This window comes from Rhipicephalus microplus, chromosome 7 (genome assembly GCF_043290135.1).
Source record: "Rhipicephalus microplus isolate Deutch F79 chromosome 7, USDA_Rmic, whole genome shotgun sequence".
In the NCBI taxonomy this organism is placed as follows: domain Eukaryota; kingdom Metazoa; phylum Arthropoda; class Arachnida; order Ixodida; family Ixodidae; genus Rhipicephalus; species Rhipicephalus microplus.
In genome coordinates, this window is record NC_134706.1 from 11,610,310 (window position 1) to 11,632,822 (window position 22,513).

Genomic DNA, 22,513 nt, shown 5'->3' on the forward strand with positions numbered 1-22,513 from the left:
TCCTGGTCGGAGGGTCAGGGACGGCGACGCATGTGGGTGGGCGATCGCCGACGAGGAGAGGGTGCGTGTTGCGGCTGGAAGTCAAGGTGGTCAGTAGGGCCATAGCGAGGTGGCGAGACCGGCCCGTATTAAACGAAGGGTTGGCTGCCGGGATGCGACGACCGGGCACAGTTGCAGAACGTCTGAGGTGGACGGCGGCAGTAGCGAGCAACGTGTCCGGGAGTGAAGCAGGCGTAGCAAATCGGTCGGTTATCGGGCGTCCTCCAGGGATTGGCGAGTGGTGCTGCCGCCCAAGGTGCAGTATAAGCATCCGGGTGTGCGGGGTGTAAGCGCGTGGTGTAGGGTGGTTGCGGGAGCCTACGTACAGCGTCTGCATATGTGAGCCGCGCGGCTACGGGCTGCTTAGGTTAGGGGTGCGGCCACAGGCTGAACGGCTGGCGGATAGGCGACAGGAGCGCCTACCGGCTGTGTGACACCCGGGCAGTGACCATGGCTAGATAGAGGTGGCTCGTACTGCACAAGACGAACAGCTTGTGCAACCTCTTCCGATATAGCAGTGCGAAGCGGGGCAGGTAGACGGGTGGTGGTCTCGGGAGTGAAGGGCACTAGGGAAAGTTGGCCGGCGACTTCATCACGGACGAAGAATCGGACTTGCTGAAGCAATGGTGAATTGTCAGGCATGGAGTCGAAACTGGCCAGCGACTCACCACTAGGCTGAGGCTGCCGAGTCAGAGTGCGTTGCTTCTTCAACTCGTCGTAGCTCGGACACAAGCTGACGACTTCAGAAACTGTGCTTGGATTCCTAGCCAAGAGCATTTGAAAAGCGACATCGTCGATGCCCTTCGGGATGTGTTTGATCTTGTCCGACTTGGGCATGGTGTCATTCGCGCGTCGACAAAGGTCTACGACATCCTCAATATAGCTGGTAAAATTTTCTCCAGTCTGCTGAGAGCGGACGCGCAAGCGCTGTTCTGCTCGCTGCTTGCGGACAGCCGGCCGACCGAACACTTCGGCACATGACGTCTTGAAGACGCTCCATGGGGGAATGTTGTGTTTGTGGTTGTTAAACCACAATTCTGCGACGCCAGTGAGATAAAATATGACGCGGCCCAGCTTGTCGGCTTCATCCCACTTGTTATTGGCGCTCACCAGCTCGTAGTGGTCGAGCCAGTCTTCCACGTCGGTCCCATCCGCACCGCTGAAGACCTTCGGGTCCCGTAGCCTAGGATGGCCGGGACAGTTGAACTGGGGTGGCGACGCCGATGGGTTGGCGTTATTAGTCATGACGGGCTGTAGCGTGTGGCTTCGCAGCTCCAGGGTGTAGCGACGGAGATAAACAGCACCCTCCACCAAATATTAAGTGGTTTATTAGTAGTTAACGACAACGGCAAGACAGCGTGATGAACCGTCCAGCAGAGACCGGCACAGCAGCGAGCCGAAGCACGAGACGAGAGAGCCGGGCGTTGGCGATGCTGCTCGCTGCAGGCACATCTTCTTCTTCACACACCTTACTAAAGGAAATGAAGGTAATACCGAAAGACAACGAGAATTGGCCTGTACTTGTTTTACGAAGAGTAGTGGCCAACTGCCTCCATTAAGTTAGGAAAGAAACGTGACCATGGTATAAATGAATGCTACAGTGTAGTTAGGAAAAACTGTTTGCACCTTGTGCATTGTATATAACAAGAAGAACAAGCCGAAGCAACCGTTATACTTTATTTATGTTGTGTCCCACACCACCCCTGGGTATCCGAGCGAGCCTTCGAGCGGTACACAATGAAGCGGTGGACGCCTGGTTGCAAACAACTGTGTTCCTTAAAAGTCCTCTTTCTCCTTCGTCCCCCGCTCGACATAACGACCCGCCACTCACTTACCCATGGTAGTTCGGCTGCCGCCCCCATCTGAGTAGGAATAAACAAGTTTTAAGCGTTCGAGGTTGCCTATGCCTTTTCAGTACCATTCCAGGAGTACATGTATGGGACGACGACAACCCCAGGCACTTCACTAGAAAGAGCACTGACAAATTCGTAGGCTCCCTCAAGCACTCGCCGTAGTGGGTAAGGTACGCGGCTGCTGACACGTAAGTCGCGGGATTAAACCCCGGCTACGGCGGGTGCAGTTTCGATGAAGGTGACAATGCTGTAGGCCTGTCTGCTCAAATATCGGTGCATGATAAAGAGCCCGAGGAGGTCTAAATTTCTGGAACCCTCTACTACGGCATCTCTCATAATCATATAGGCGTTATAGGACGTTAAACACCTCATATCAATCAATCAAATAATTATTCAATCAATCAATCATTCAATGGACTTGCCTAAACAATTCGAAGGCCAAAATAATCTCTCTTTTTCCTTAATCCCTGCCCCTTCACTGAAGTTTTTGTACTCGACGTTCTTTTTTTACTGCCTCTAGGATAGGAAACATTGCGTGCTTATAGCAGCTCGCCTACTTTTTTACTACCTCTCGTATCAGCCCCCATTTGACCATGAGATCCGGGAAATGACATCATGTCATGTGAAGGCTAAGTGGCATTATAAAGCCTCCAGAAACTTCGTGATCTGCTGCGGCAGTGACGAAGCCACTCTGGCTATTTTGTGTCAGTTCGTGGAGTACTGTTCACAGAGACGCTCGCTCTGCAATGCACCCAATCAACTGTATACTTAGACTCTTTCGGAAGAGAGGATCCTGCTCCACCAATGATGTTTTTTAACCGAAACAGCGCTTTATTTTGCTTTCGTTGGGCGGGAGCAACACGTCCCAGCAGACCCATTTGCCTGCATTGGGGCCGGGTGGCGGACAAGGGCAGCATGTTGGCTATCGTAAGCAATAAATAAGCCTGTTGCTGAAATGACTGCCAGGGGTGGCTGCCGTTGTCCCAGACCTCCCAGGTAAAGACGCTCTCATTGAGCTCGAACGCATCACAACCTATTTCTTCACGTGGCTGATGATCTTGACGTGGGGTGCAGAGGCACCAAAGCCGAGTCCGGCACCTCCAACAATGGTCTTGTAGTGAACGCCAGCAGGCGCTGCGTTCAGAGTGTGGCCGAAGCCGAGTCCAGCTCCGTAGGTGGCGACAGGTGCGGAAACGGCGGCGGTGCGGTAGGCGACTGCAGCTGGAGCGGCTTGAACAGCCACGGCCGCTGGAGCAGCGTGATGGACGGCGACTGCTGGAGCAGCGTGATGGACTGCTACTGCGGCTGGGGCAGCGGCAACCGCTGGAGTAGAGATGGAGATCTGGCGTGAGTAGGCTGGACCAGCGACTCCAAGACCAGTGTAGCTGTGCCCGAAGCCAAGACCTGCTCCGAACGTGGCGACGGGGGCCGAAACGGCAGCCGTGCGGTAGGCAACGGCTGGTGCCTGGTGCACAGCTACGGCAGCCGGAGCGGCAGCGACGGCTGGAGCAGCAAAGCTGATGGCGGGGCGGCTCACTGCAACGGCAGGGGCGGCGTGATGAACAACAGTGGCTGCTGGGGCAGACGCGAAGGTGGGAGCTGCGGCGATAGTGTGGCCGAAACCGATGCCGGCTCCAAAGGTGGCAACTGGAGCGGCCACGGCGGCACTGCGGTAGGCGACGGCTGGAGCATGCTGCACGGTGATAGAAGCTGGTGCGGCAGCAACGGCCGGAGCAGCGTAGCTTACAGCGGGACGGGAGTAAGCTAGAGCTGGCGCAGCAGCGGCGACAGTATGACCAAATCCGAGACCTGCACCAAAGGTTGCAACTGGGGCCGCGACGGCAGCGGTACGGTAGGCGACAGCTGGAGCAGCAGCAACGGCCGGAGCATGGTGGACAGCAACGGCTGCTGGAGCGGCGGCGACGGCCGGTGCGGCAAAGCTCACAGCGGGACGGCTGACTGCGACAGCTGGCGCAGCTGCGGCGAAGGTGTGACCGAATCCGAGTCCGGCACCGAAGGTGGCAACTGGAGCGGCGACGGCAGCAGTGCGGTAAGCGACAGCTGGAGCATGGTGTACGGCGACAGCAGCTGGAGCGGCGGCGACTGCTGGAGCAGTAAAGCTTACGGATGGACGGCTCACGGCAACAGCTGGGGCAGCTGCAGCGAAGGTTTGTCCGAAACCGACACCGGCTCCATAAGTCGCAACAGGGGCGCTGACTGAAGTAGTGGTACGGTAGGAAACGGCGGGAGCGTGGTGGACAGCAACGGCTGCTGGAGCGGCGGCGACGGCAGGCGCGGCAAAGCTCACGGCGGGACGGCTGACTGCGACAGCTGGCGCAGCTGCGGCGAAGGTGTGGCCGAATCCGAGTCCGGCACCAAAAGTGGCAACTGGAGCGGCGACGGCAGCCGTGCGATAAGAAACGGCAGGAGCCTGTTGGACAGTGATGGCAGCGGGAGCGGCGGCGACTGCAGGAGCAGCGAAGCTAACAGCGGGACGGCTGACGGTGACAGCTGGTGCGGCAGCGGCGAAGGTGCGACCGAAACCGAGACCGGCTCCATAAGACGCCACGGGAGCGGTCACTGCAGCTGTACGGTACGAAACTGCGGGGGCATGGTGGACGGCGACTGCTGCCGGAGCGGAGGCGATGGCAGGAGCGGCAAAACTGACTGCAGGACGGCTAACAGCTACTGCCGGGGCAGCTTGTTGGACGAAGCTTACGGCCGGACGGCTGACAGTGATGGCCGGGGCAGCTTGTTGGACGTAGCTTACGGCCGGACGGCTTACAGTGATGGCCGGGGCAGCCTGTTGGACGTAGCTTACGGCTGGACGGCTGACAGTGATGGCCGGGGCAGCTTGCTGGACGAAGCTTACGGCCGGACGGCTAACAGCTACTGCCGGGGCAGCTTGTTGGACGTAGCTTACGGCCGGACGGCTGACAGTGACGGCCGGAGCAGAGTGCTGAACGTAGCTGACAGCGGGGGCGGCTGCCGTGTAGGCTGGCGCCGAGGCGACAACACGCTGGGCAAAGCCGAAGTTCAGACTGGCGGGCCTAGCGTACGTTGCTGCTGGGGCGACGAAAGCCGGAGCTGCGGCCACGGCAGGAGCGTGGTGCACGACAGTAGCGGCTGGGGCGGCTTGTTGGACGAAGGTGGCAGCTGGTGCCGCAGCCACGGCTGGTGCTGCATGGTGGACGGCGATGCCACCGACGCCACCGTGAAGGGCGGAGCCGCTGCCGCCATGCAGGAAACCGCCATAGGCGACGGAGAGTAGTCCCAAGAATACTGATGCAGCCTGCGGTTGGGTGAAGAAAGAAAAGAACAATGTCCGCTATGAGAGAGCTGGTCGCTTTCTTTTGAAGAAAAGATCGATAAAAAAGGGCATTCGCGGATGCGCCGTGAAATGGCCTCGAATTAGGTTTCTTGTTTGATGCCCGCCATCTGTGCTTTGTAGGCACACGTACTATGGCCTGCGAATTACCGGTTGGTTTCATAGCACTGCCACATTGTAAAGATATAATGCGAGGAACTCGGACCTACTGTACATCTTCTGGGCATTTTTTTTTCCGAGCGCATTTTCGTACGTCGACCACCGGAAAGGCTTTACGCTTGTAACCGAGATCTTTCGACGATTGCGACTGCGGGGGCGCTTCCATTCCGGTGCTGATTTGTTTGTAGAAACAGGGAATATTCCTGACTGCGCGGGTCTTTTTTTTAGGAATTGTTAGGGTTGTCTAGCTACTACCCTTGTATTCATAGGCGGTCATATGGATCTGCATCCTTTATTCGAACTGGTACAGTCGCGTCATCAACCAAGTAAGATTAAAAGGGACAATCCTTGTTTGGTCTCTCCTGTTGACGTGAGATCTCGTCCACTCTGCTAACTGCAGAGTGGACGACGAATGTTTTAGGGACCTGCGACAAAATAAAATTGCGGCAGTGTGCAACCACGGACTAATTGTTTTAACTTTGGCATCTACCTACGCGTGTTTAGTTATTATCTATTCTACATCTCTGTAGGCCTGAAGACAAAAATGGCGGGCCTTACTGCCAGCATGAATTAAAATTAACACAAGTTGTGTATCGATGTCTTTTCAAGACTCGAAGTTCTTTTTTTTTTATACTGCACAGTATTACCTTTTCAAATTGGTAGCCCATTGCTTAGTCGAAGCCGTTGGAACCAATACAGCTAGTCTACCATGGTTTGCCTTGTAAGGAATGGTCAATTTAAGCCTTTTTTCAGCTTTGTGATCATATTATGGGCTGCGTTAAAAACTGCAGACGTTCTACGGCTGTCTTTGGGCTTAATAAGTTGCGCTTAGAAGGAGAAACCCAATACTGTAGAGTTGGGGTATAAGGTCAGTTGGTGCGCATTCTTGAAAATTGTGTGCCGCCTGTCTCAGCTGACTATTATTTCCTCGGCTGCGTCCAATGTTCAGAAACGTCTACCGACCTACCCAAATGACTTTTGTTTCGTTTTTATCTCATGAGAGCCAATTTATCACGAACCCTTATTGTGAAAGTGATAAATGTGAGCCACCCGTGCTCCTGCACTATTCAAATAAAAGAAGGAACTGCTTTCATTATCTCTCTACTCTTCCAGAATGACTTGGTAAGGGTAATTTCATTTTCAGCTCTCCATTTCGTGCGGACGTGGTGCTTATTCTAGCATCGATGTTAAAAGCGGAATTTTTGAGTTAAATAAACTGAACCAGGTTAAGCTCTCTCCTACGCCGAATTTCAAAAAACGCCAACATGTGCTTTCTGGGGTAGTAAAGGAGAGTTAAAATTTTGTCCGAACCGTGTCACCTTCTACGTTTCATGAAAAAAAAGGTGGTCTTCGACTCGCAAGGTTTCAGAGATATGGAATTTGTTATAATCCTCACTCCGGAGCGTCTCACTTAAAGTGTTCTTTTGTAATGCTACCTAGTGCAGCTTCAAACTTTCTTTTGTCTGGAATAACCAGCTATCTTGACTTCGTATACTCGCCGATTATTCAGTAATCACCACGCGTTGATTCTTTCGTTACAAGGTGATTATCACGCAAGCATTAAGTATGGCAGTTGTTGGACAATGAACAAAAAGGTGTGCTAAATGCGTAGACTATCCGCAACTTCGCGACTGCGCATTCCCAAGGTATATTTTTAGCATATCACCCTACGAAGATAATTTATGGCAAAGGTGAGTGCTACCAAAAGACGCCTGCTTGTCTGCACTCGCGAGCAAGAAATGCAACTTATGCCAGCTCGTACCACTACGAAATACTCCACAATTCGCAATAGCCCTTATGTTGTGCAAATCAGCTGCCGAAAAACGCATTTCAAGACCGACACTTTCCCCATGTTATTTTCATAATTACGCATGCTTCCTCATGGTATCCACATAGAGCTCATGTATTTTTCAAGTATTTGCCACAAATATTTGTGAGAGTTTAAGGAGACATCTGTAATGGCTGGAATGACATGAGGAACCTTCCAACGGGTTAAGCAACCGTTTAGGCATCCATTAATAATCGCGCAACTATTACACCACTTGTGACACAATTTTTGCGTGTTCTATGCATACCCCATCGTTTCATGTATGTAATAGGGCTGGTTGCACTACGCGAAAGTCCATACATATTGCTTGGTTCAGTCATAGAAGAAATTCAACGAGCTAACGTGATTTCGAAATTCACTGGACTAAGTCGCTCAAAATACAAGCTTAATGTTTCTATTCAACACATGCTAGCAAAACGCTAAAGATTTTCTGTATTTTTCACTCTTTTTCAGGGTGTTTTCGACTAAAAGTTCCTATTTGTACGCACATTTCCTCATATGTCGCCCAAAGCACACAGACTGGCCGGATAGCATGCCTTCCTTTATATGCAATCTTACCACGCTGGACGTCCCAACCAAAGTGCCCGGTTCAAGTTTTTCTACCAAACTATTTTGACAAGTATAGACAACGTGATGGTAAGAAATCATTCGTCGTTCCCACAAAAACACCACCCCCCCGCCCTTCCATTACACCTCGTGATGCCGGCAATCCATGTATCCTGCAAATCTTACGAAGTTTACAGACGGAACATTGTTCGAATAGTGTGTTAGATCATTCGCACAGAACTGCTGATCACTCGGGAAGACAAACAATTTTTCAGGCTCGTCTCTGGTCTGGTAGGCAAAAGTTCAGTTATGTATCTTATCTAAAAGCTGACCCCACACATAGCGTTAACAGCCACAGGGAAAAACAAAATTTATACATACGGCTCTTTTGTGAGTTTTGCTTTTTGGTCCTTACGGTTGCGCCTAGAGAGAAAAATCCTGGTAGCTCTATCATTTCGTAGCACAGATTCTCTTTTCGTAAGTGAAAGCCCTCTCTCTATCTCTCTCGTATTGTCGGAGAGCTTTCGATATTCTGTATCATGGCGTTTAACCCTGACCACGCATGCGAGGGGAACCCACGAAGTGCCACTGGGCCATCTCTCGACCAGGCAACTACCACGTACACTATAGTTTCGCAGACGCTGGAGTAGCCCCATCACCCACACTTCAAACAGCAGTATCAACACTGGAAAAATGCTCTAACTCTGATCTAACGTTCCTGAATCCTGAATTTCTGTGCTTTACTTCACCGCGGCGTTGGATAGCCTGTTTACTCCGCCTCCAGGGACTGTAGACTAAATGTCGTTCGGCGATTATGCTGCCTTCACGGATGCGTTTGATGAAGACGATGACACGCAGGAAAGCACAAAGGAAAGCCTTAGAAAAAAAATATCGTTGATGGTTCGCTACGTGCCTCAGTGGGTCGGTCTTTATCAAGCGCTTCCAAAAATAGCCAATGCGATACCTTACAGCAGTTCGGAAGCATACACCCCGTATTAATAATCCATGAAGGCGGGCCACGTTGCTTCGCGAGCTTCCGCCGCGAATCGTATACCGTTGTTGCCGTCGTATCCACCAGTGTTGGACGCGTCAGAGCCCCCCTACAGTCCAGGATGAAGGGGCACCGTCCCACCACCCGCGTCCTCAGCGATTACCTCCGGCAGCGTGCCGTCAATCACCGAGGCCACGCACCACGGTACCACCGGCAGCATACTTACGAGGACTCCCATGTTGACGGCTCGCTTGCTCCGCTAACCACGGCTGTGATCTTCTTCTCACTCCTGCGCTACGCTGTTGCTTGTTGACTTGAAGGGAGTTCTTGTTGAGAGAGCTCGCGGAGCGTCTTGAGATTAGCCGAGCCGCTTCCTCGACTTTTATACCCGTCGCGCTCGCCATCGGCCCAAGATCGGTCGCGTCGAAGCGCACCGTACGGCGACTTCTACGTCGAGGAGACGGCACACTTTCGCTTTCCACCTTCTGTAAAATAAAACAAAAAAGAAATAAAAAAACGCGCGACAGACGAAGAGGACGTCGCAGACAAAGTGCAAGTGGAAAGGAACATCGTCACCTTGCTTGCTTGCCCGCATTGTATAATCCCCGACCTGAAGATAAAGGCGTCCGTGGAAATGTCTTAAAGTACTACTTCGTCGTCCATCCTAGACAGCGTCTCTGTAACTCCTCTCTCTCTCTCTCTCTGGCTCTGTCATGTGCTTAACATTCCGACCTCGCCCCCTCCTCGCTAAATGAGCACTGCAGACAAGTTCGGTGGGATACTGTTCCATTACGAAGCGTCATATGGTTGCGGATGTCGCGTCCCGCTACATCCTGCACCCTTCTCGCCGGTAGAAGGCCTTTGTCTCCTTCCACTGTATATCAACGAACGCATCTCTCACATAGAGATACGCCCGTTCGCCTGCCAGATCTCTTTCCCAAGCAGTCTCCACCTCACCCTATGCGATCCGTTGTTCCTCCTAGTGGCGGTTTAAAACTTGCTAGCACGTGTAGGTACTCAAGTATGCGTCTTTCTCGTTGAAATAAATGAACAAACACAATATCATTTGAAAGACTAAAGGCTCCAACCGATACGCTTGTGCAACCGTACAGCACGACTCCGGGATTGACTTCGTCTGTGAGAGGGCATGAAGGGGTGACTAGATGGCGCTTGACGATAAGCAGAAAGAGGTAACGGTTGCCGGTGAATCTGCAAGCGCGAACCGAGAGCCTAGTTAGGCAGTGCCAGCTAATAACTATAACAAGGCTTTGATATCATGCCCTATTGCCTAAAGAGAAACAAAACCACCCTCCCTCCGCAACTTCGCATTTTTGCGCCCCCCTCCCGGACCCTTGTAAATCCTTTCATAAGATGGCGGGAGCACAGCTAGAAATTAAACTCGTCTGAGGTCGTTCTTTATCGCGCGGCGGCAAAAAAGGGCGCGAGGTTACGCTTACGTGCGTGGTGCGTTGTTCGATATTGTTTATGCACTGTTTGATTGTGGTTGGCGCCGTGTGCAGATAGCTGCGCCCCCCCCCCCCTTCTCATGGGAGAGATCTACATGTTAAAACAAAAGCATGCAGCCTAAGCCGAGCATTGAAGGCCTTGCGCTTTCGACAGAGCCGAGGGACCCCGCGTTTGTAAGTCCGACGGTCGCTTCTTTACGCAAAGCGCTGTGCCTTCTGCCTTCTTTCACGATTTCATCTGATACGGCGTTTCGTGTACCAGATAGTACCTGCCCGATGTGCTCTCTGATATCATTGGTTGTCTGCGGGTAATTTTATTGCCGCAGGATGTGACAATGAAACCTTGTATGGCTTTTCTTCTTGTGCCCGAGTTCAAAGACGAGGGACGATCCTGTACAGTCCATGTAGAAAAATTTAAAGCGGAACAGATATGTCGCTTTTCAATCTGCCTGTGTATCTGCTGGTGCTTGCGCTTTAGTATATATCTGATCTTGCTGAGGTGATTCGGAAGTGTAGGGAATGTCATTAACAAAAATTGATTGCAGGAACGCAAAACGTCTGATCCACATTTTTTTTTGTTATGTACTTGTTATGTACTTGTTATGTACTATGCGCACAAAAGGGGCGTCATGGGATCGTTATTGTTTTTGAGATGAAATCTTCATTCATTAATATCTGGGACTTAACTTCCCCAAACTATCCCCTGTGAATATGAGATGCACCGTAGTGAAGGGCTCCGAAAATTCCGACCTCCCGGGGTTCATTTCGTGCACCGAGATCTCAGCACACGCGCCTACAGCATTTTAGCCTCCATCGAAAATGCAGCTGCCGCAGATGCAATTCCATCCCGCGACCTGCAGGTCAGCGGCCGAGCGTCTTAGCCACTAGACCACCGCGGCGGGGCACGCATCACATATCTACGGAGTGCATGATCATGAGTGGTGCAAAGCGTATCGTTTATCCGTTCGTTACAACTGAAAGAAGTAGTTACGACTTCTTTTAGTTGTAACTACTTAAAGAAGTACGGCTGTGACACTTTATACTTCGCGCGCTCGTCCTGTGTATTTTGGCGCGTACGTTTCCTGCATCCTCCTTTGTGTTTGAGCATCTCGCTTTTAAGTGTCGAGCTGTGACAATAACTATACAGTTTGTGCTCATTCTGTGTATGTTCTTTCCGCGCGTTCTTTGTGATGGAGCAGCGCCTTCGTCTTGTGACGTTAAAATTTTTTTTGCTATCGCATTCATTCTTTCGTCTTAGTGGCGAAACAATGCACAATAAAACACTCATGAACCTCTGTTAAGCCACGTTTCACTTTCGCATTAGATGGATGTCTATGGGAGACGAATCAGCCATGTTGTTTTTTTTTTGTTGCTTTCTTTAGTTACAGATGTCGAGTGCTTACAGAAAGAGGTCACATTATTGTGCGCGTCCAATGGGCAGCTTTCGAATTGAAAGAATATGCACCAGGGGCGCGTGATTTGAAACACGCTGAAGCTCCCCCGATACCTGCGTAGTGTTGTCGGTAAATAGTGCGTATATATAGCTCGCAATTATTAGGTTGGTGAATGCACTGTAATAATTTTTAATAGATACCATAAAAAAATAAGGCTGCGTGGTCGTCTATAAGGCAGCGCTATGGGGCGCAAGGTATCGCTGGTGCTTCGAAATTTTTTCTTAAGATTTGTTATTCTTTTTGTATCTTTATACGGGTAGTTCCAGTCATTACGCAGCACAATTTAAGAAAAATATAGGAACGCCGGTACGTGAAGCAAACGTAGTGCAAATGATTCCCAGCACACTGAAATAGCTGCTACTCATTTTTCGTTAATTACTATAACCTAGTTAGCCTAAATATATTTGCGAATTAAAAAAAGTACACGACTAATTTGATCAAAATGTCAATCACTGAGATCTACACATGTTGAAATGACATTTGCCTGTGCTACTTCTTATAACGTATTAATTGCGTGCTGATTTTTTTTCTTCTGATCAAAGAAAGCGCGCGAAATATAAAAAATGGCTCGTGACTGCGCTCACACACGCAAAGGAAAGCAGCGCCCTCAAGTAATCTTACTTCTGGCAACCACTTTGCCTCTTTTCCGCTGCCACAGTCAGCGCTTTGCACAATGGCAAGGGTGCAGGTCGGGTGCCAACATGTGCCGAAGTTTTGCGGGAATTCCTTCCGCTTGAATGCACGTCGCTATCACCATCCACATCTCACGGTCAACTGTTCTCATTGATAACGCCACTAGATCACTGTTCTCATTCGAGCGATGAGAACGGGTGATTGCAGCCTGACTGTGTGAGATCGAGGCGGTGCTTTTCTTCGAACGGGGGAAGTGGTGGATATATCGCGATCCGTACTTTGTTCTTTTTCTTTCTACATTGCCTTCATTGCTACAGGCTATCTCGAATTGAGCTTGTTTGAGGGCACCTCTTCGCGATGCGCGCAGCGGTATTGTCAGGTGTGAGTTTTCGAATTTCGCCGGCTTTCTTTATTAACAGGAAGATATGAGCAACTAGTGCGTTGTTGAAAGTAGCGCAGACAGACGGCGCTTCAACATGCACACATCTAAGGTCCCCAGATAAAACAAGTTCTATCTATCGACATTTTCATAACAAGGCGAGTACGTTTTCAGTTACAAACATAGTTATGACTAATTAATTGTCATTAACGAAAAAATTAGTAGCGGGTGCTATACTACATCGGGAACAATATGCACTCAGCTTTGCTTAGCGTCAAGCCATTACTCTTTTAGGGTCGATGCTCCTTAGAGTGTGGGTCTGTCCTTACTCCGATAATGTATGTAGCCACTGGTGGCACATACCCGAAAGAGCGGCCCTTAGAATGTCCGCTGTATGGCGGCACTTGTATATGATGAATACATGATGAAAATATGTAAGATGGATGTACTTGGAGGGTTCACTAGATAGACGGACGGACGGATAAACATACAGATAGACGGACGAACAGACGGACGCACAGAAAGACAGAGGGGTGGACGCACGCGCGGACGGACAGACGGCTGGAATGGAACGGACGGACGGACGGACGGATGGACACAGACAGACACAGACACAGACAGACACAAACAGACAGACAGACAGACACAGACAGACAGACACAGACAGACAGACACAGACAGACACAGACAGACACAGACAGACACAGACAGACAGACAGACAGACAGACAGACAGACACAGACAGAGGGACGGCCGCGCGGATGGATGCACCGATGGTCACACGGATGAACGAATGGACGGGCGGAAGCAAGAACAAATGGGCGGACGAAAGCACGGGCGGATTGATTAACTCTTCGCCCCAGCAATGAGCATTCACTCCGTGGATATGCTGTGATTGTTTTCTTTTTTAATCGCGCTGCCTGATAGTTGGGACGCCCTGTATATCGTTCGGTTTGTCGTTAGTTTCTGTATCGCGTAGAAGGATTCATAGTTTGGGCGTACCTTTATGTCTGTGTGCTCTCGTTCGTTCTGGCATGTGTAAATTTGTATCTGATGACGTCATTTTGGTGTGTATTCACCAGATCGCCTGAAAGGTTATCACCACATGGTGTCACCTTTTTTCATTTGAGGTTGTGTGTGGTATAGGGTTTGCCGACTTCTTATTAAAACTTCCCGACAGGTAACAACTGTATGCAGTGTCAAGGTAGAAATGTTACTTGCTTGGTACTTACTACCTGCAGTTACTACGTATAGGCAGTACTATATGTGAACGCGCTTACTACATTAAAGTTAGTGGTTAGCGCTGTTTTCTTTTTCGTGGTGTAGTCATTTAGCGCTTTTTATTCTTCGAAACAATACAGCGACGATCGCAGGAAGAGCGATAACAAGGGAAACGAGCGGGGACCTTGAAGACGTCCCCGTTGCGGACTTCCAGGAGTTCCTTGTCGCCTTAACGTTATCGCGTTGCGGATCTCTCGCAGGGCGGATTTGGACGCCTCGAGCGGGGAGACGCGATCGAAGATCGTATACTGGAGACCGTGTTGTAGAAAACGCTGCGCCCCCCCGGATTCCATGTCACCACAGCTCGGCTAGATCCGAACGTTCCGCATCGCTGGAGGTTTCTTAGCTCTCGGTGGTCGCGCTTGTTCGCTCGCTCGTTCGCTTTGCTTTACGAGGCATCCGCGAGCCAGACGTGTGTGGTGTGCCAATGGACGACCTCCTCCTGCCCGTCCCATTTCCTTAAAGCTCGCATCTTAACCTGCCAGAGATGGCCCCGGTGCACTTAACAAAGGGTGTCTTGGCCGTGACGTGTACCCCCTGGCACGCCGTGTATTAGGTAGAGTCACATGTACTGAGTTTTGAATGTAGGGGGAGGCTGCTTAGAGCGCGTCGTTCCCTCCTCGGTAATAGTAGTAGTAGTAGTAGTAGTAGTAGTAGTAGTAGTAGTAGTAGTAGTAGTAGTAGTAGTAGTAGTAGTAGTAGTATGTAGCCACTTCTAGATTTAAGAATTGCTCACTAGGTGGTGTTGTGTGTACATGTCCTTGGAAATAATGTCACTGCATGGCGTTAGTGGTTTTCGTATAGTTAAAAGATAGACAGGCGGACGGACGCTTCGCTCCACTCTTCATCGTTCACTCTGTAAATAATGTGGGAATTGTTTCTTTACGGGGAAGCTGCTCATGCGCAACACCATGGTGGCCTAGTGGCTAAGGTACTCGGCTGCTTACCCGCAGGTCGCGGGATCGAATTCCTCGCTGCGGCGGCTGCATTTTCGATGGAGGTGGAAATCCTGTAGGCTGGTGTGCTCAGATTTGGGTGCACGTTAATTTTGGAGCCCTACACTACGGCGTCTCACATAATCTTATGGTGGTTTCGGGACGATAAACATCTATCTATCTATCTATCTATCTATCTATCTATCTATCTATCTATCTATCTATCTATCTATCTATCTATCTATCTATCTATCTATCTATCTGTCTGTCTGTCTGTCTGTCTGTCTGTCTGTCTGTCTGTCTGTCTGTCTGTCTGTCTGTCTGTCTATCTATCTATCTATCTATCTATCTATCTATCTATCTATCTATCTATCTATCTATCTATCTATCTATCTATCTATCTATCTATCTATCTATCTATCTATCTATCTATCTATCTATCTATCTATCTATCTATCTATCTATCTATCTATCTATCTATCTATCTATCTATCTATCTATCTATCTATCTATCTATCTATCTATCTATCTATCTATCTATCTATCTATCTATCTATCTATCTATCTATCTAAAGCTGCTCTTGCGAACGATGTGACTCGGTATTGTTGGTGTGGTGACACTGAAAGTTCACGTAACTAGAGTGCAGAGGCAGAGAGAGAGAGAGCAGGTCACGTGACGAAGCTTACTTGAAGCGGGTGACTCGGAGTGCTCTGAAAGGGGTGCCTCGTGAAAAAGCTTATGTAATGTTGAAGATGTTGAAGGAGAGTGAGTGTAACGCATACGGAATTCAGTGTTTGATGAATGGTGAAGGGTGGTATGACCTGGGGGCGTATAGGTTACATTAAGCCATTCGGTACTCAGCTGGTAGTACAAGAATAATGCATTAGGCTTGTGACTTAGGAGTCAGAACGAAAAAGAAAAGAAATGCTTGTCGGGATTGAATATAGGGGGCCACAATTTAGCTCTGAGACGAAAGGTAGCATATACAGCAACTCTATCTGAGACGGCTATGGTGGGGTGGGACTGGCTAGACTGTTTCTTTAAAACGGCTTTTGGCTCCATGCCAGCCTTTTCTCTGGCCCTTGGCGGCTGTATGAATATAGCAGTTATTATATACACGCCGAAGGGTAGGACAGCTGGTCGAACTTGCGTTTTCCTGCTCTGCACGTTGCAATAGATACGCTTCACTGAATGGCAGACAAGTTGTTTCGGTTATCGAGTTGACTTTCAGTACAATGAACCACTGAGCATGGTCGTTGCTTCATTGGCGATTCGTGGTTGTCTAATACAGGAAAAAGAGGCCGTTTGGTTGGTCACTTTGTACGGTCCAGTGTTCTAAAGCAGCTCAGGCCGGGAGACACGCTGTAGTGTAGTGCTGCGGGAAACTTCGACCAGCACCTGGACTCGCTCGCTGGATTTCGTGCCAACCGGTTGTGCCCCCGCGATATCCGACGACAGCGCAGCTCTGGCCGACTGGTTTGGTGCTACGCCATCTCCTGACGCCGACAAGAGCTCTCGCCGAGTGGTGCCCCGTCCTCGGACTCCTGCGACTGTGTCCATCTTTCCTATCTCCTTCTTACTTCCGTCATTTTCCCTCGTTCGCTGTCCCTGCACCTTGCTCTCTCCTTCCTTCCTCCCTCTCTCTATCTCTTTACCTTTTAATCATATCCTTTCAATCCCTCCTTTATCCCCACCCCTCGTGAGTTACTGTGGAGGTGTCCTCCCCCTGAGAGACAGTTACGGGGCTCACTTTTCTCTTTTCATTCGAAACCACTCACACGCACCAACACGTACTGATTAAAGTGTCCTGATATCGTATTATCACGCTTATCTCTATCGTGTTGCGTGTATTTAAATGAGGCCACCACGGCTGGCATAGAACCCCACGTCCTTCTTGCCAGCCATATTGAGGCAACAACGAAACGTGTCAAGGTGAAATTACAGGTCACATGGATGTATAATGTCAGGAAATAGGAACACAAGATCAAAAAACAGGAGCACCTGATCGGCCAGAATCTCGTGATCGAGAGGCCACCAGTCACCGGAAGACTCCGCATGCGAATGCGCATCTTACTTGCGCACTTTACTTAGCCACCTCTCGGTACGATTGACGGCGCCACATTTTCCCTATACGACGCTACCTCAGATGCGAGTTAGAGAAGCTTTGCTTAAAAAATAAAGTATTTTGAATCTAATACATACGAAGCCGGAAAACTTGGAAGGACGTGGAAGTCCACTGGAAGACGTTAGTAATGTGAAACGATATTTCGGCCCTTAGTCTTTTTCGTCGTTTTCAGGCTTTGCTCCTCATTGCCGAATAACTCGCATGCCTAACAAGTGAATCTCTCTGAATGCGAGTATAGGCTATACCCACGGGGAAAAACCTAAATGAATTCAATTCAATGATTCAGTTCATTATTTCACTGTGCCAGCTTATTGGTAATGCAGGAGATGTTGCGATGCATGGAGCACCGTGCGCGCAATTTTGTGATGGCTGCGGCCGAACAACTTCACAATGTGCCTGCAAATAAAAACACTACGGGCTGTGATTAGGGCTGATCATTAAATAGCCCCATTCACTTTAAAGTATTTAGAGTACAGCGTAGTGAGTGCACTGATATTGGACGCTTGATGCTCTTAAACGTGACCACATGTTGAAAGATCGGGCGAAATAAAAAAGTTGAAATATCATTATTGCACGGGCTTCCAAAAAAAAAAAAAAGTGACTGCTTCAGTAAGAATCCTCTTTGTACTCTTCGGGATCACCGGTTGCCAAATAGTAGACCGGACCTTGTACCTAGGTGCATTAGTTTTTCACGTGCTTTGTAAAATTTCAAATAAATGCTTGAAATTTCGCACGTAGGGCATGTCCCATTTTTTGTGCTTTTCATTAGGCCAGTCATATTCGCTAATACTTCATTAGCAGCCTCTTCTGTTATTACTAAGGCAAATTCACCTGAAATTTAATCCTTCTTCTATCTTGTATTGAGCCAATTCGAGCAATATTTCACCAGGATTTATATTTGCCCAAACTTGTACCAAACAACGGCGCCCAGATATGGTGTTATTGCTGAACCACACTAATGTGTAATATATTAATAATTTTAGGGGTTGGACGGCCCTCAATGACGATATAAACGGGAGATGCCGTTGTGGAGGGCTCCGGAGATTTCGACGAGCTGGGGATCTTTAACGTGCATTTTCGATGAAGGCGAAAATACGGTATGCCCATGGGCCCAGATTTAGGTGCACGTTAAAGAATTCCTGGTGCTTGAAATTTCCAGAACCCACCACTCCGGCGTGTCTGATAGTCATATGGTAGTTTCGGAACGTTCAACCCCACATATGAAAAAAAAAAAAAAATTGGCAGGTTCCACGTACCTGAGAATTGACGTTATGCGAAGCATGCGGAGTGAAGGTGACCGTGTTGCATTTTTTTTTATTGAGCGATGCGTCATAAAATGACGCTATATATATTGTCTCTCACATCTCACACCCGCAACAATATGTACAAATGTTGCACGCACAGACATATGTTGAAGAGTTGCAGATGTTTATATAACCAGTTGTTTGCCCTTTCGCAATGATGTCTACTGGAAGATGCGTATTAGCAGCAACAGAAGCTGATATGAAGCGCTTGTGCTGGCCCTGGACACAGCTGCATAAATAAACTTCAGCGCATTGTAACTAACCAAAAATGACGTTAACCCGACATGACGGCTGTATCGAAGGAGTGCATATGTAATGTTTATTAAATTGGGTAGGCAGCACTGCAACCACTATTGATGTTTCACGAAGATCAGCGTTTTTTTGAAAAGTAGTAGTGAGGCCTGGCGTAGCTCTGTGGTAAAATGTTTCGTTGCCACGCAGAATGCTTGGGTTCAATTGCAGATGAGACCCTGGCATTTTTTCTTTACATTTATCGCGTAGACGCTACCGATGTTGGGTATTTCTTAACGCTCGCGTGTTAAAATTGCCCATGTGTGTTCTCGTCGTCCCTGGTTAGATACTGTGTCAATCACCTGTGCCACATACCCGCATACCAGTGGCACATACTTGCCCATGGATATGTGCCACTGTCTGGCGGGAAGTGTTTGACGACTTACGCGATGGAATCGTAACATTATTCATGTCTTAACTAGCGCGTCATATTCGTCAAAGCATGTTACCCTCCTATGCTAATTTTGGTTGACGCCAAGTTAAGGGGGGGGGGGGGACCACGAGAGCGCCGAAACGTAAGTGGCTAGATAGATAGATAGATAGATAGATAGATAGATAGATAGATAGATAGATAGATAGATAGATAGATAGATAGATAGATAGATAGATAGATAGATAGATATGGTCAATGTTACCGAAGTTTGCTAAGAAATGCTTCGCATTGAAAAAATCGCAGCTTTTTTTCCCGTATTCCACTGCACACATTGTATGGTGTAACACTGTGGTGAAATAAACTTCAAACTTCAAACTTCAAACTTCAAAAGTGTTCTACGGTACGTTTAGGCGGATTGTCAAGGTGAATTACTTAGATGACCCATAAAACGCGAGAAGTCACGTTCGGTGTCTGCAGTGTTCACACGACTGATTTAAAGATATAATCACGTGATGACGTCATAATATGACTTGATTTCAAGGCGCAGGCTAGCTGGGAAAGTTTTGACGCTATATATTCACTGATTTCACTGGTCTCTGATTTCCGCTCTCCCAGCTTGCTGAGTGAATACGAACTGCAAACTAGCCCAGCTACCTCTCCTGTCATCCAATCAAAAGTGTTGGTTGGTCATATGTGGCCTGATATCTGATCGATGAAAATCCACGTGACGTGTGGAATGATTTGGGTGCCACCGATGCTGAAGGCCTTGCGAGACCACGTTCGTTGTAGTATGCTGTCGGGGGTGGGGGGATAAATTGGGCTTCCAATAGTCTCGGCCATCTGCATTGTCTACCATGTGACATTTTTGTATGATGCCTCAAGATGAAGCGATGGTCTGAAGCGTTCGGAAGCTGTGCGACGGACGGTAAACCGTTCGGGCCAGCATCGGGGACAGCAAGCGGTGAAGAAAGAAATTACTTTATACATGACTCTCCGTATCGGTTATGTTTGTTTTCTGTGAAAGTATTATAGGTATCATTTTACCACAATCGCATCGTAACTGCATGAACAAAACTACTTCGGTCCTGAGGAGCTCATGTCTACAGAGCTGGAGGCCCCCAAGATCACGTTTTCATTTTTTTTTCTTCTTTCTGTTGGCAACCCCAAAGGAACCGTCTCCTCCCTGAGTTCAGTTGGCGGGGCGTCCTCAAGTAAATTATATGCTTTATATTTTTTACTGGATGCGTACTATTGGCATCAGCATAATTGAAAAACAACGACTCCCTACTTTTACGCCACCATTCGGCTTTCGTAAGTGAACACCGAAACTCATCTACCGCAGCCCCTAGGCTCAACACGTTCGCTTTGAGGCGGGAAAAGAGCACCTCGCGATTTTTCCGATACTTCGGTTTTCGATCAGACCTTCAATGAGGGGGATTAATGTCTCCGCGGGCTCATGAATGCGTGCGCAGGCTCGTGCGAAGTATAGGGCAAATCTATCGCTCCTACTTCCCCACCAGGTCGCCAGGCAGCTAAGTCTCTGGCAAGGTTCGAGAGATCGGAAAGCTTCATCGGACCCACCTGCTTTGTCTCCTCCAAGCAGCCAACCGTTTACGCATGCCTTCTAAATAGGTGTATATCGATGTGCATGCGCAGCCTCCAGGCCTGGATGGCAGATTGATGGGTTCCTTTTTTTTTAAATGCGAAGCATTTCTTAGCGAACTTCGGCGACTTTGTGCGTATCTATCTATCTAGCCGCCTACGGCTTTTAGCTATGCTGGCCGTTTCGTTAATGGTATCGGTACCAAACTTGGTGTGGCATAACATGAATGTATCAAGAACACACTTGTTTAGGCAAAACATGAAAATTATCATACGTACGTAACGTATGCCATGATTTGCATTTCATGGTCCTGCAGCTCTTGCGGTGGTTTCGTTCACTTGGCATGTTGCAAAACTGGTAAGGTATGGCATGATTGCATGGTGAACACAAGCAACAGACTAACATGAAAATCATGACATGCGTCTCATGTAACAACATGACTACTGGCACGCTCGTAATGCGCTCGCGGCCGTTTCGTCTATCTATCTATCTATCTATCTATCTATCTATCTATCTATCTATCTATCTATCTATCTATCTATCTATCTATCTATCTATCTATCTATCTATCTATCTATCTATCTATCTATCTATCTATCTATCTATCTATCTATCTATCTATCTATCTATCTATCTATCTATCTATCTATCTATCTGTCTGTCTGTCTGTCTGTCTGTCTGTCTGTCTGTCTGTCTGTCTGTCTGTCTGTCTGTCTGTCTGTCTGTCTGTCTGTCTGTCTGTCTGATCTAGCCACTTATGGCTTTTAGCTCTTCTGGTCATTTGAATAATGGGATGAATACCAAAATGGGTATGGCATAACGTGACTGCATGACGTGCATAAGTGACTAGTCATAACATGCAAATCATGACATGTATGTCTTCGATGTAATTATTTACATGTCATGGTCTTGCTGCTCTTGCGGTGGTTTCGTTCACATGACATATTGCAAAAGTGGTGTGGTATGACACGACTGCATGGCGAACATAGTGACGGGTGCTAACGGGGAAATCATGACATGCGTGTCATGTAAGTCATGACTACATGCCACGCCCTGGGTGCGCTCGCGGCCGTTTCGCTAGCTTCGCACATACCAATTTTCGTGTTGCGTGACGCAAATGGATGACGAAGGTAAATGGCACGACCAAACGTGATAATCATGACATGCGTGTCACGTAAAACATGACTACACGCTGCGCTCATAGTGCACTCACGGCCGTTTCGCTAGCTTCACTTATACCAAATTTGGTATTACGTGACGTGAATAGATGACACGTCCAAGCATGATGGTCATTATGTGCGTGTCATGTAAAACATAACTACATATTGCGCTCAATTCCCGGCTGCGGCGGCTGCATTTCCGATGTAGGCGGAAATGTTGTAGGCCCGTGTGCTCAGATTTTGGGTGCACTTTAAAGAACCCCAGGTGGTCGAAATTTCCGGAGCCCTCCACTACGGCGTCTCTCATAATCATATGGTGGTTTTGGGACGTTAAACCCTACATATCAATTAATCATATTGCGCTCAAAACGCTCGCAGCCCTTTCACTTATGCCAAGTTTAGCATTTTGTGACGTGAGTGCATGACGAGCGTAAAATAAACGTCCAGATATGATAGTAATGCCGTGCGTGGCCCGTACAGCATCACTACATGATACGCTCATAATGCGCTCTCAGCTGTTTCGCTATAGCTTTACATGTACGAAATAATTTGGTCTTACATGACGTGAATCGACGACGAACATAAATGCCAGACGCAAACATGGTAATCACGACATGAATACAAGTACAGCATAATTTACGTCCACCTCGTAACGCTGTGCTGATTTTAAGGACAGCAGCAGATGCCATAGGAGATAAGTAATAACTGTATGGCACAGTAGACGTTGGTAAGGTGGGGCTGACGTACATAAATATTTTATTGAT

At 48.5% G+C, this 22,513-nt stretch overlaps 1 protein-coding gene across 1 annotated transcript; it reads right to left on the reverse strand.

Annotated features, from left to right (window-relative positions):
- Positions 1–2,697: 2,697 nt before the first annotated feature.
- On the reverse strand, positions 2,698–9,128 carry LOC119179603 (uncharacterized). Its single transcript, XM_037430719.2, has 2 exons — positions 8,971–9,128; positions 2,698–5,184 (listed from the first exon to the last, which is right to left on the reverse strand). Exons 1-2 carry the CDS (start codon positions 8,980–8,982, stop codon positions 2,926–2,928), a joined length of 2,271 nt encoding a protein of 756 aa, XP_037286616.2. The 5' UTR covers positions 8,983–9,128; the 3' UTR covers positions 2,698–2,925.
- Positions 9,129–22,513: the final 13,385 nt, after the last annotated feature.